The following is a 14,859-nucleotide window of genomic DNA, read 5'->3' on the forward strand; positions in this document are numbered from 1 at the left end:
GGCTAGGTGATCTTGCGAACAAGTTATCACCTGTGAAACATAGTATCATAAGGAGTGGCCCTTTTGGAGATTTGTTGGACTTCAAGCCCTTCAAGTTACCGCATGAGCTTATCGAGTTTGTTGTGATGGACACAAACTACACACTTTAAGATTTTGAATACATGAATAAATCCATCAAGTTTGGCAAAATTGTAGTGAAAAGGATTTTCAAAGTGCCATGCGGTGATAGTCCCGTAAAGCTTCTTAAGAAGAGTGATGAACATGACCTCCACAACATCTACACGTATTCTAATTAAAATAATAAAAGTATTTTCAAAATTACAATTCTTAAATATTATTCTAATTACACAAACATTTCAATAATTATACACATATTTGTACAGTTTAATGTTTGTGTAATGAAAATATTCACAATTTAAAATTTAAAATGTTGATATTAGTAGTCAATCACGTCTAATATTTTCTATAATGTAAGTCATGAGTAAAAATAATACAAAAGTAATATTCATAAATTTTGAGTAAATATTCATAAATACTTAGTAAATATTTATATTCATCATTTTTATAAGTTGAATATAAGCCGTGAGTGTATAAATTTTAGGATCGAATGTTGCCCCAATACGCCCGTCTCCTCCATTTCATATTTTACATGGGCCGGATCTTCATTCTCATTGATCATACTTGTTAAGCATGTCTCCTACATGTTCATGGTTTGCAAGCAATCATCTTATGTGAACTAGTGAACTATATGAAACATTAATCATTAGATCAGACATGAGCAAACGTACCCGATCTTGTTGAGACATTTCGTCGAACATGTCGAGTGCAGCCTGGGTGGTGGGGTTGCCCGTGCTCACCCGCACCCGAACGAGCTGCGAGGACTCACACTCATGGACCAATGGCTTCTGCATGGCCGGAAAGCTCTCCGGAAGGGTCCAGCCGGTCGTCTCATCGTCCTCCTCCTCGGTCTTGACGGTGTCGGACAGCACAATCCGCGTTGGCGCTTGCATGGATGGGGTGAGGGGATCCCGGCGTGCCGGGGGAGACATCGCGTCGACGACGCCCTCATGTACCTGTGTGGCCAACACCCTTTGTCGCTGTCGTCGATGGCGTAGCTTACGGGTGATGTTCTCCGTCTTGCAAGACGAAGCGGAGGAAGGGCCACAGACGGACGAGGCGGACTGCGTCTCCGTCACGGCAGACGAGGATAGGGTGAAAGACATCACGGCGGCGGACCAGGACAGGTGGTGAGAATGGAGATTAAGGGTGCCGGACAGCCAGGGGTCGGGCGCCGAAAATTTTGGCGGGCGACGGGAGGAGGAGGAAGGGTTTGGGGGATTTGGTGCAATTTGAGGTAGGGTCAGACTGCCGAATCCGACGTGGCGGGCGCACCCGGGCGTGTTCGGGCGCCCCCATATCCGCCCCATGTTTGAGCTGAAATGGGGGTGTCGGTCAGCCGGACGTTTAAGGCCGGTTTGAGAGCCCGGCTGGGTCGAATTTTTGTGACCGGACGGCCTGCCCGGTCATTTGAGGAGGGTTTAAGGGGTCCGGCTGTAGATGCTCTTACTCTTATAACTTGTTCAAATAGATACTCCTTCCTTTTCGGTTTATAGGGCTCAAATCTAAAATTTCATAAATCAAGGTGAATTATGAGTGGATGACACTAGTTTTAACTAGTCAATGAAATATTTATCACAAATTTGAAATTGAATTTGTGATAAATACTTTTTTCATTGAACTTGCATGATGCATGCGTAGTCACTAATTTCCTTTTCTTTTATCATTATGAATTAAATAAGGCGTGGACTCAAAGCAATTTAACTCATATATACTCAAAATGAGCCTAATATAATAAAAATTTATAATTTTTAAGACGAGTCCTACAAACCGGAAAGGAGAGAGTACTAGTAATGAGACAAAATTGAAGAAGATCAGCACAATGTTTTGAGAGATCTTGACTTCACGACTTTACATATTGTCAACTCCTCGGTATCATAAAAACAAGAACAACTAGCCATTCAGAGTAAAGTCACGATCAAACAAACTCTGAGTAAGCACTATAAATACGTACTCCTACATCAGATCGAGTATCCAGCCATTCAAAGTAGTCATCCACTTCGCAGATCCCAAGCCAATATGGATCGAATGCGGAAAAATACTCCCAATCCCAACAACTACTTCGTGCTCCATCGTATCATCGTCTCATCGCTCCTCTTGCTGCTGTCATGCACGGCGGCGAGCGGCCAGCAAGCCCCGTACAAGCCACTGATCTCCCGGCTCGCCAAGGACCTCAACACCTCCCTCTACACAATCACCATCAAGGCCGACAAGTCGCCGCTCCTCCTCGACCTCGCCGGCTCGCTCGTCTGGTCGACTTGCTCGCCGTCGTCGGCGCACGGCACTGTGGCATGCGGGTCCGGTAAGTGCGGCAGTGCGGCCAGCCAGGAGTGCCCATGCCGGTGCATGCACCTGGAGGGCGGCCAGATAGGGGAGTCAGGGTCGCGATGCGCCTGCGCCGGCAACCCAGTCACCCGCCAGTGCTCCACCGCCGGCCTCAGGAGCTTCGCGATGTCGGCCAACTCCACCGACGGCGCGGTGGAGCTGCTCCCGGAAGAGTCGTTCGACGTCCTCGGCGCCTGCGCGCCGGGCAGCCTGCCGAGGTTGCTCCCCGCGGGCGCCACAGGCGTGGCGGGGTTCTCCCGTCGGCCGCTCTCGCTGCCGTCGCAGCTCGCCGCGCAGCGCGGCTTCGGAGGTAAGTTCGCCCTGTGCCTCCCCGTCTTCGCCATCTTCGGCGACTCGCCTGTCAACCTGTCGGCGCCCGGGCAAGCGCCAGGCTACGCCGACTACACGACCATCATACCGTACACGCCGCTCCTCACAAACCCGGCGAACCCCGCCGGATACTACATCCCCGTCAAGGGCATCTCCGTATCGTGGCACGGGGCCAACGCCCAGGCGATCCTCCCGAGCGCCGCGCTCGACCTCGACACCGTCGCCGGCACCGGCGGCGTCGTGCTCAGCACCGCCACGCCCTACATGATCATGCGCCCCGACCTGTTCGACGCGTTTGCCAAGGCCTTCGACGACGTCATTATGAGGTAGTACGCATTCTTCGACATTGTTCAACCACGGCGCCACTACAGGTCTAAAGCTCACTGACGGCTGCCGGAAATGTCGTTCAGGGGAAAGATTCCGATGACGACGGTGGAGCGCGTGGTGCCGGCGCCGAAGCCGTTCAAGCTGTGCTACAGTGGCGGGTTCCCGCTGCTGAAGCGCCCGGTGCTACCTGACCTGCCGCGCATCAACCTGGAGCTGGGCGCCGGCGCCACGAGGAACTGGACGCTGTTGAACAACAACTACATGGTGCAGGTGGACGGGGCTTTGTGTCTGGCGATCCTTCCGATGGGGCCTGGCGGCATGCCGGTGGACGGCGAGCCGGCGGTGGTGATCGGCGCCAAGCAGATGGAGAACAACCTGCTGGTGTTCGATGTGGAGAAGCAGGTGCTCGGGTTCAGCATGCTGCTGGACTTCTCTTTGTCCAGTTGTATTAGCTCCAAGTTCTTCAGAAACTAGACATCACAGATCTCACTTGAGCAGCCAGCTCCATGTATCCAAGGCATTGTACCGCGACGCAGTGCATAGTAGAATAAGTTCTTGTGGGCATCTCAATAAAAACTATCTCTTTTTTTTAAAAAAAAGACCATCGACCTCTGCATTTGGACAATGCATACATCCACTTTATTAATTATTCACAGAAGATCTTACAAAAAATATAAGTCTGAAGCCATCGTCTAGTCAACATTCGCCGCTACTCCTATCCAGTTGATGAAGAGATGCTGGTAGTCTGGGCCATCTTCAGAGTTGTACTAATGCATCAATCATGTCCGGCCTAGCTGCCACTGACGCCATCACGACGACAGACAACGCCACCATCCTACGCTCATCCATCAATACACGCCCTGCAGTGAGACCCTGCTGCTCCATGACGCCGAGACCCGCAGTTGTCGACATGTCAAATGCAATGCCGCTCCTCCTTCGCGAACACCACCTACAACCACTGGTCCCATCCCCTCCACGTGCAGATCCTCTGCACTCCCAACCAAGCCCCAAGGCCCCCGACGACACCTCCAGGAAGGTCATGACACGAACAGCACCGCTGCCGTCAAATCTGAAGAGGATTAAAGATTTTCACCCGGCAGGAGATCGGGATGGGTAGATTTGGCCCTTAGTTGCACCTTTATGCATGAAAGTGACACCCATGGGCGCTGCCGCCCGGCCGGCAAGAATGGTCAAGGTTTCCCCCGGACCCAAGGTAACCACCAGGGCTCACTATGACCGGAGCATGCAGCCACAGAAAAAAATCAAGATGTACTACAGTTTTCAACAGAAAAAAATCGGTCTTAAAGCAAGTCGAGGGATCACGCAGGAAAGGCGGATCCAGCGATCGACGGGTCATGCGGATTTGTCATCAACGTTCGTTCGGAACGTTAGCTTTCTCGTTGACAAAATGCTATCGCTTGTTGCTATCCTGCCATAGCGCTACTAAGCCACTTCGCACGGTATTGCGCAGACGAAAAAAGTTGTCTTGCTATTTCGCACATATCTTGTGCATATAAACACTATTTCAACTCAACTTCCATGTCATATAATTTGAGTTCTTATATGATATTTTTTCGAGGCAGTTTTAATATGATTTAGCCACACATAATTCAACAATACTTTAATCAATATTTTATAAGTTTAAATTCCAACCAAATTACGTAAGAATTTATCCAAAATATGTTCCATGTCAACCCAAATAGTTCATCATCAGGAGGAGGAAACTATTGACCACATCTTACTCACGTGTGTTTTTGCCAGAGAGGTATGGTCCCAAATTGGTAATGCCCTCGGAGTGCCGGAGTGGGTGCCATCCGCGACTGATAACCTGCATGCATGGTGTTTTTTAAACCGATCCAGGCAAAAGATTTGACTCATATATTAATTAAGAATAATAAAGGATGAACGCTAAGCATACTTGAACCGGACAATTGTAGTGCTCGGGCTATGGGAGTTGTGAAACAGTAATGCCAGAAGTACGGGCTCTCTACGGAAGATTTACAGGCTCGTTAGTTAGTTGTGAAAACACCGAAACGCGGTGGTGTTTGATGGGGCTACTCCGAATGCTGCTGCAATTGTGAGCTATCTGGAGCAAGAGGGGCCTCTTTCCAATGGATCTAATTGTAAACACTTTTTTGGACATGCGAATATTTATTGAACAATGTGAACATTTTTTTGAAATACGTGAACATTTGTTTTTGAAATGTTTACAATTTTCTCATGTTTACAATTTATTTAAATACGTGAACAAAATTTGGAAACAAGAACGTTTTTTAAAATTTATGAACATTTTTTGAAACAGAAACAGTTTTTGGAATCCCAGACAATTTTGAAAAATGCGAACAATTCTTGAAATGGCCGAATTTAGTTTTGAAAATGCAAACATTTTTTGAACGAAAACGCTAATATTGTGCCGATCGCATGAGAGATTCGCTACCAGCATAACCGTTGGATCATCCTTGGGCACACGTCCTCAAGCACTTTTTTTTATCTTATCTTGCAAAAGAAAAGGTGTTGCAAATCAGGTTGGCGAACCATGATGACAACTTAGATAAGTTTTTGCAACATCAGATATGTTGCAAAAAAATCTCGCAATAAAACCCTTGTTGCAAAAATATTCGCAAGAAGAACTCTATTGCAAAAAAAGAATCCAAAACATGATCTATGTTGCAGAAAAAAAATCCCGTAATACAATCTTTGTTGTAAAAGAATCAGCAATATAACTTCTATTGTGAATGTTTCTGCAACAAAACCTATGTTGTGAAGTAGAGAGTACGTTGAGCCGTTGATTATGCCACATCTAATAACCCGCGAGGCGACTTATTACATCCGTCGACCGACGCGTAGCAGGCCCCTTTTTTGAAGGACGGACGTTTTTAAATTTCTGAATACTTTTTGAGATGTGATCTATTAAAAAGGTAAAAATATACTTGAAAAGTAAACAAGAAACAGAAATGAAAAAGAAAAGGCAGAAGCATGTTCTTGTTATCAAAGCAAAATTAAAAAGGTAATTTTCATACTTTTTTGTAAACATGAATTTTTTCGAATTTGGAAACAAAATTTTAAAATAAAGAACATATTTTACTTTTTTGAAGAAATTTCAGAATGGAGAAGAATTCTGAAAATCCCAAACAAACTTGAAATGTGAACAATTTCTGAATATGTGAAAAAAATGAAAACAAGAAGACTTTCTGAATTTGTGACCAAGTTTTGAAAACAGGAATATTTTTTGAAATACCGTTCATTATTTTAAAATTTCTGATAAATTTTAACAAAAATATTATGAACAGTTTTTAAAATACACTACGAACAAATTTGAAAACAGGAACTTATTGTTGATATTCCTGAACAATTTTCTGAAGTGCCAAAATAATTATGGATTTATTATTTTTTAAGACATGACCATTTTTAAAAATATTGAACGTTTTTGAAAAGCACGGACATTTATTTTATGTTTCCAAACAATTTTTAAAACATGAAATCTTATAAAAATAAAGTAAACTTGTGAGGAAAACATAAAAAGAAAAACACAAAAAACCTAAAAATAAATTAAATTTGAAAAAAACAGCAATAGGAAAATAAAATAAAAAAAACCAAAATAATAAGGAAAAATTAAAATAAACCGAATAAACGGTTCATAGAACCTACTAAAAGTTCCCAAATAAAAAATGGCTATAAAACTCTAGAGGGTTCCCAAAGCCGGAAACACTTCTACATGTTAATGGGCGGGCTCAGATACATCGCCAGGTCTGTGCGCGGGGTCGACATGTTGACGCAATGTGCGTCCCATAAAAACTTCCCATTGCATGTGCTTACATTACTTCTACTTATTTTTGAGACAATTCCACAAAGCTTTATTAATTCTTCACATTGTTCATAGGAACGGATGTTAGATTTTCCGAATGACCTAAGCAAATATGAAGGCCACCACCCAGTGTAAGAGCACGCTTCGTTAAATTGTAAGCTTTAAAATTTGAGCTCCTACGTTCATGAACAAATGTTATATTACTTCTACTGTTGCGGCAGAGGTTGGGGGTGTCACTATACCTGCTCTTGGGCGAGATATCCTATACATCACTTCTGGCCTGTTGGTCACTATTGCACCTGAAGGCCCCTATATGGACCAGCACAAGTAGCGCTAGCTCTTTCAGAAAATGCACTTTAGAGGACGGGCTCCATGGAGCCCGTTTTAAAATATCATTTATCCAAAGCCCGAAAAATCAGAGAAAAATTATACATATAGAAATACGTGTATAATATGTTTGAGAACAGTTTTATAGCAATATACTTCCTTACGTGGCGTATACATAAAAAAATACAAAAATGAAATGGGTCCTTTTTTTGTTGTTGTTGGGCCAGATTTTTCTTATTTTTGTGCAGCTTGCAAAAATTAACTTTTTTCGAATGAAATTTCACAGATCCACTGTGAATATGTATAAGTTTTCACATATTTATTTTTGTATTTTTTTGAAACATAAAAATATCATTTTTGCAGCTTTTGATATAAAGACCTCCATGTAGGACGGGCTCCAAAAAGTCGCACTCTAGCTCTTTCCTTTCTTCTTCAACTCGCTCTAATGCTCTCGTCTTTTTTGATTTACAGCTGTCTTCGACAGCGCCTACGGCCTACCCGCGTATCATGGGGCTACGCCCAATCTAGGCTTCCTCGACAACGAAAGCCGCACCGCCGACAACTAGATCATACATTGTATCCCTCCACTTCGCATCCACCTCGACCTTTCATCCATTGGCTTGCCAGAACTGCCAACACCACTATGTTCTTTATTCCTGGCACGGCCTCGTCCTCTTCTACATCTGTATGAGCTCCCGCTTTGTTGTCTGCGACCTCATCACCAACCACTAGTGGGAAATTGACGCGTACCCCCAAGAGCTAAGAAATCATGTGGATGGAGGATAACAAGGCTAGAGACTTTTCTAGCACAAATATGGACTGCAGTCAATACACGTTTAGGGGAAAACTGACTGCCTTTTATACAAATAAAGAGGATCATGCATCTTTTTACTGTTCATGGATTAAAAAAGCAGTATTCAAAAAAGTTCACAAATTTAAAAAATATTCATGAATATGAAAAAAGTTCCTGAACTTGATTTTGTGAATTCAAATAAGTGTTTGTGAACTGGGAAAAAGTTGTTGAACCAAAAAAATCATGAATTTTTAAAAACTTCACAAATTCTGAAGAAGTTCATTGAATATGAAAAAAGTTCAAGAATGTGGAAAAAAATATATATTCAAAATGAAAAAAATAAAAGAAACCAAAAGAAATGTATAGAGCGAAACATAAAGGAACACTAAGAAGACAGACATGGAGATTTTGATCCCGAGCTCACATACACCCCAGTAAAGAGTAGAAAAAATGTGACAAAGATAGATTATTTTTTCACCCACGTACAAAATTTCATGATTAAATGGCATTCATGGAGGTCTGGGCAAATATAATGGATGCTAAAAAAGACTGTTGTTCCATGGATGTATTTTTTTCGAAGCGGAGGCAAAGATTGCGGATGTCATTTTATCACAAAACATTGCACGCACATGAAGCATTCACATATATTTACAAAAAAAAATCAGAATTGTTTGGATTTTAACTATTTTTGTAAACTTTACTACTCATCAGGGAGCATGTAAACTCAGGAATAAAAGAATACTTTCGCGAAGAAAAACGAATGGACATGTCCTTTTAGAATCTCCAAAAAAACCATAACGGGATCTCCACCATAACATTCCCCTATCTGGGTCAGGAAACTGCTGGCGCTTCTTATGGAACCACATAGCATTTTGACTTCTGGGTACTCCTTTTTCGCTCATAGCTAGACATAGTGTTGCCGACGCCTGAGTGCAATTTAAATTTTATGTAATTTATTCTTTTTGTGTGTGTTTTGTGTGTGTGTGTGTGTGTGTGTGTGTAAATAAATCATAAATTCAAAATAAAATCACATTAAAGTTCAAAATTATAAGCGCATGCAAACATTTCGCTAGTCTAATTTTAAAAACAATTGATATCATTCAAAACAAATGCTCTTGACATTTAAATCATTTTCATGCATTCCAAAACAATGTGTGTAAAATTTCTAAATATGTCTATGAATTGTAAAGAAGTGTTTGGGTAGTTCAAAGCTATTGTTTCGTACCATTCAAAAAATGTAGGTTACATTTATAAAAATGTTCACACGTTTTGAAAATATGTTTTTGAGCCTTCAGAAGATTAGATATAATGTAAAAATAAATTGAATAGTCTTAAACACATGTTCTGTTTCATTTTAAAAAAATGTCTCAACGTGTATTTGAAATATGTTTATCAAATACTCCACAATGTTGAAAATCATCTATTCAAAAGCAGAAGTTGTATCTTAAAATTGTTTAGTTGTATATGAAATATGCACACCATGTATGAAAAGATTTAGACATCAAAACATATATTTGAAAACAGTTAATCATGTATTTCAAAATGAGAACGTGTATAAAAAATATTCCCAATATATACAAAAATGTACAACATGTGTGGAAAACTGGTCACATGTGTTAACGATAAATGAAACTATGAAAACAAAGATAAAAAATAAAGAAAGAAAGAAAGAAAGAAATAAAGAAAATTAGAGAAACCTGAAGAAAAAACCGAAAAGAAAATAAAATGAATGAATAAGTGAAAAAAGGTAAAGCAGAAAAAAAAGGAAAGTCAAAGGCACCTACAGTATTGGGCCTGGCCACTAGCCAGTAAGACGCCTCGTTGAAGGCGGCCGCCCGATTGACCGTTCTTATGTAATCAAACAGTTACTCCAATTGTTCTTAAAGATCTCTTATTTACTACATCATTTAGTCTCCTGCCTTTAATTAAACAACAAAAACGTCTTATATCCATATATCCTTATACATATCCAACAATAAAAAATTGTTCATCCACACACATTGCAATCTATATTTATCAACACATATGTATTCGTGCAGTAACGATCTATCCATATGCATTAAAAAATAGTCCACCGTATCCACACTAATTAAAAAAAATACTCCATCATATCCATACATTCATCCACACAACTCTACTTTTACCTCATATCAATAGTTCAATACTAAACAACTTTAACATCATAGAATTTCAAAAAAGTTGGGGCACTGGGGTTCACCTAGTGGAACAAAATGCATCCGAAAGAAAGGGGTTTGTCTCAAACTAACTGGAGAAAAGAATGAAGAATACCTTTCTCTTTGATTTGGCTAGAAGATCTACAAAAAAGCATCCACAAATAGAGGAGATCCAAGGGGGATGATTTCAGAGGGGAGAGGAGAGGAACTCCTTTGTTTCCAGCCGCCACAAGCAAGAGAGGAAGAATAAGGGGGTTGTGTGGTGGGTTGTCCCTAGCAGCGGCCCCTCATGGCCTTTACCTATTTACTGACCTATCACCATTGGTTCTGGTAGTAGGGTCTAAGGTGCTACTGCTGAGGCCCGTGGCGGTAGCAATGCAGGGCACACTGATCAAGGCCCTACCACCATTGACCACGGCGGTAGGGTGTAGTATCCTATCACCACAGATGACGAGGGTACCAAAATGTTATATCCAAAATAAACATAACATGGTCAAATCGTGTTGAACTTCATGCCAAAGGTGAACATTTATTTTGGCTTTGTGTGTGCAAGCCCTCAACGCTGACGTGACAGCTAACCCAATTCAACATTAATGGATTACGGATGACTCCACGTTCATGAGGGGTTTCGACCCATTATTATTGACTAGTTTTGCTAGTGTCGTGTAATCCAATGGGCCGTTGTTGGTACTTAGTTACCACGGGGCTAGGGGAGCCCTTCTGTGTGATTGTTAGCTGGTCGGCGCCTTTCGATCCAGGGTGAGTCACCACATGTTTAGCAGGTAGGAGGGTCTCTTTGGTGACAGATCTTGCATACACTACTAGAAAAACGGTTTTTAACGACGGTATATGTGGTTGTTAAAGATCATATTGTGGTTGTTAAAGATCATTAACGACCACAATCTGCTGGTCGTTGTAGGCTCCGTCGTTAAAAGTATAACGACCACATATCTTATGTGGTCGTTATAGTTTTAACGACAGATTGATGTGTGGTCGTCAATACCAATGTAATAACGACCATAATTATAGTATTAACGACTACTTTTGTCATTGCTAATAATATTATCATACTCGCCAAAGTATCATTACCGAACACTCTCTTCACATTTGGTATCCTTCATAATCATTTATATTTATTATAACTTCCCATTCCACGATCACTTCATGTAACATCCAACATTTCAATATTTACATCCACATTAATATAGAAACAAGAGAATCAAAATTAGAAGGATCATAGACTTTTTTTAATATAAAAATACCAATATTCCGACATACAATTCTAAAATGAAAATATCATTTCGGAAATCTGAGTCAAAAGCACTCGTCATATGACCAACATACTTGATCATATCTATCTACAAAAAGACACAACTAGAAAAGGTAATATTTATTAATCTTCCATCGGTGGACACCATCGTTGCTTGAATGGATATTACTCTTCATCGACGATTACAATGCCTCCCGAGGCTTCTATATATTACGGTGGACAATCAATCCTACAAAATGTTGAGTAGTTTATAAAAGTCGGTCTCTGTAAACAAATTGGCACAAAGTACAATAGCATATAAATCAAGTGTTTGAGAACAACTTACTTGATAATGTTGGCTTTCTTCAGAACTATCACTTAGAGATCTACGAGACACAAGATGATTAATTTCTGTCAACTTCTTGCACCACACAATTGAATTTTTCTTCAAGTACTTGTTTCGCTTGCTGAGAAGATTGAACTTTAGAAAGCAAATTTGGTCTTACTTAATGTTGGTCCGAGCAAATCTCTTGCACTAGTGCCATCACCAAAGCCAAGTACATAATCACGCTGCCTAGGTGAGTCACATTTCTGCATCGAAAGATCAGAAATGGTACACTTGTTGTTCATCATATAGAAATTATTACAGTTAAATTAAGTCTTACATAATTGTGAGAGGTTGTAGAATCAACAAAGGATGTACCCATTTTGTGTGTCTCAGAAAATAGTTTATCCATACTCAGTAGCTTGTTTTCCTTTCCTCCCTGTTTCAACATAGGAAAGTGGTTATTATTATTTGAAATAAAATGACAAGACAAAAATTCAGGTTACAATGTTAGAACTTTTAATAGAACTTACATTAACTGAGTCAAATATATGTTTCCGAGCTGTGTTAGTAATATTAAACAGTGCTTTTACCCTTCGTCGAGGTAATTCTTGGATTAAGGATAATTCTACCCAAATGACGTGCCGATCTTAGTGAAAGAGTTAACGAGTGCGCTGATCTCTGAGTTTTGAGGTCAGCGAAGAAAAGGAAAAGAAGAGTGGATCTTCAGTCCCTGTGCGTGCAATACGTACAACTAATATGACTATATGACATATTAAATTCAGTCAAAATGAGAACATATTAAATTGAAAGCAGGACATGAAAAAATATACCACACTATGGCTGCCACTGCATGTTTAATATTTTCTTCTACTTATCCGGCTACCTCAGGCTTAACAGAATTAAAATTCATCAATCGTAATGTACATTGCAATTCATGGTTTTTATGGTCACATGAAAACATGACAAAGCATCGAATTCATATATAATCTATGCATCAGACAATCGGTACATGTGTTTTACTGTTGGATTTGTCTTGGGAGTTTTTTTCTTTTGAAGGGAAATTTGGCTTGAGTCGTGGTTGACTTACTTGGCTGAGACGCATCAGACCAGGATACCCTTTTATCAAACAATGAGGCACACCTTTTTCTTCTTCTGAACACAAAAAATACAGACACACGTTTAGGTTTCAGACAAAGATCCCATCCATACCGACCATGTACGAGCACGGACGGCCGTGGCCGCCACCATCGAGATGAGCAGCACCTGCCTAGCCTCAACTCCGATCTGGATCACAATGCCCACGGGAAGTGAGACCTGGAGTACATCGCCTCAACCTCGACCTGAATCCAACCTAGCAAACGGTGAAAGAAAGACGGCTAGACCTTGACGACTCTAAGAACCAAGTGAGTGGATCTCGATGGCCAAGCAGCAACTTCTGTGCCTCATGAAAGATAAGAGTCGTATGTCAGGTTGATAAAGAGAAAACACTGAAACAAGTGAAACGAACCTTCCATGGAACAAACCTTCTACCATAGTACATATCCATGTCTTCCGGTGCTACTCTTCCTCAAAGCCGAGATGAAGTCCACACTCTATGACCACCTTAGATCTATGGGATGGGTGTGGTTCCGCTTCTTCCTCGATGGATCTTGCTAATGGGATCTGAGTCTCGGCTAGGTTAAGAGACCTTGTTAGTATCCTTCGTTTTTTCTGTTAGTATCCTTCGTTTGCTAGTCTACTTATCCTTGTTTTCTCGATATAGAAGGGTTATAATGAATCTCTAACTGCTACTCCCGAAAATAATGCAACAAATCAACTACGACCACCAAGTAAGGCAATTTAACGATGGGAGACCTGTGGTCGTCGTGGGGGTCTCGCGGGCCAAAAATGCATACGTGGGATTGGTGGGTCGTACTAATAACAACCATGTATTTTTTATGACTGGTCGTGAATGTGCTAAATTGTAGTAGTGATAGTGCGCAACGATTTCTACTAGGACTAATCTCTTAAGGCAGTGAAGGGTTGCCTCATTTCCATCGAGACGATGTTTGCATCCAGCACCGGCACTGCTCGTCCTCCTTCTAGTGAAGGACACAACCGCATAAATCGAGGACGTCTTGTTTTTTCTTTTTGGTTTTTGTTAACATCTTGTATCGTTTGGTCATTTGGTTTTATCTATGTACGGTGAAAGCCTATTGTATCTAACTAAACACAATATGGTGTCCGACAACTCAAATTCTGTTGCGTGCCCTTACTTCCCTCAGTCAGAATCAACTTGCTCCTCACCTGGTTATCCAATGGTGGCTCAGTTGAACCAATCTGGTGAGCTCTCAACTCCCTATGTCTGCACAAGTATGATGCGCTCTACCGTCATCATTGCTGTCCACTCGAGCATCTCGAAAAGAAAGAATGCAATTGTCTTCCATGACAACGTGGAACCAAGGGACAGTTATATGCGTGCCACTACGCCGCCTTATGTGATCAAACAGTTGCTCCTATTGCTCTTAGAGATCTCTTATTTACAACTAGGGGATCATAGTTCTTCACTTAGCCTTCTCCCTATAATCGATGCACTATTCATTATCTCATCGAATGACTGTAAGTTTCTTTGTCAATTGTCCTATATCTTGTAGGGGTGGTAGACCACTCGTCTTGTGCCGCTGGACCGTGTTATGTTTTGGCTGAAATTTGTGTCATGCCAGGAGGGTTTATCGGTTTATTAAAAAAAATTGAAATTCTGTTCAGCCTGGCATTTTGCCCGCCGAAGCAGCGTAAAAATAAAAGAGAACAACTTGACAGATAGGGCTGCTGTCTATCGGTATAAATTAAGTACAGATGATGCAAAAACTCAGGAAGTCAGAAGACGTAGCAATCTAGGTTGGTTGGGTAGATCAGCAAGAAACGGGTGTTCACATCATCATCACATGGATACATAGATTTAAAAATCGGTGGTACCCACTCGTTCCAATAGTTGACTTGGCCACAAACCCACCACAAGAGCCATTCTGAAAAGAAAACCCACCCAAGGGCCGTTTAGGAGAAGAAAATAAAGAAAGAAACGAGACTTGAGGGACTTGATACCGT

At 41.3% G+C, this 14,859-nt stretch overlaps 1 protein-coding gene across 1 annotated transcript; it reads left to right on the forward strand.

Annotated features, from left to right (window-relative positions):
• Positions 1-2,078: 2,078 nt before the first annotated feature.
• LOC123440871 (chitinase CLP-like) lies at positions 2,079-3,703 on the forward strand. The gene is made up of 2 exons (XM_045117414.1): positions 2,079-3,098; positions 3,183-3,703. The coding sequence occupies exons 1-2, from the start codon at positions 2,137-2,139 to the stop codon at positions 3,571-3,573; spliced, it is 1,353 nt and encodes a 450-aa protein (XP_044973349.1). The 5' UTR covers positions 2,079-2,136; the 3' UTR covers positions 3,574-3,703.
• The last annotated feature ends 11,156 nt before the right edge of the window (positions 3,704-14,859 follow it).

The sequence above is a fragment of the Hordeum vulgare genome, chromosome 3H (assembly GCF_904849725.1).
Source record: "Hordeum vulgare subsp. vulgare chromosome 3H, MorexV3_pseudomolecules_assembly, whole genome shotgun sequence".
NCBI classification, from domain to species: Eukaryota; Viridiplantae; Streptophyta; class Magnoliopsida; order Poales; family Poaceae; genus Hordeum; species Hordeum vulgare.

Bases quoted from the DNA above. Each gene is read 5' to 3' on its own strand.
- LOC123440871 (XM_045117414.1), top strand. From the start codon at position 2,137: ATGGATCGAATGCGGAAAAATACTCCCAATCCCAACAACTACTTCGTG. The intron at 3,099-3,182 runs GTAGTACGCATT...AATGTCGTTCAG, and splicing joins TTCGACGACGTCATTATGAG to GGGAAAGATTCCGATGACGA.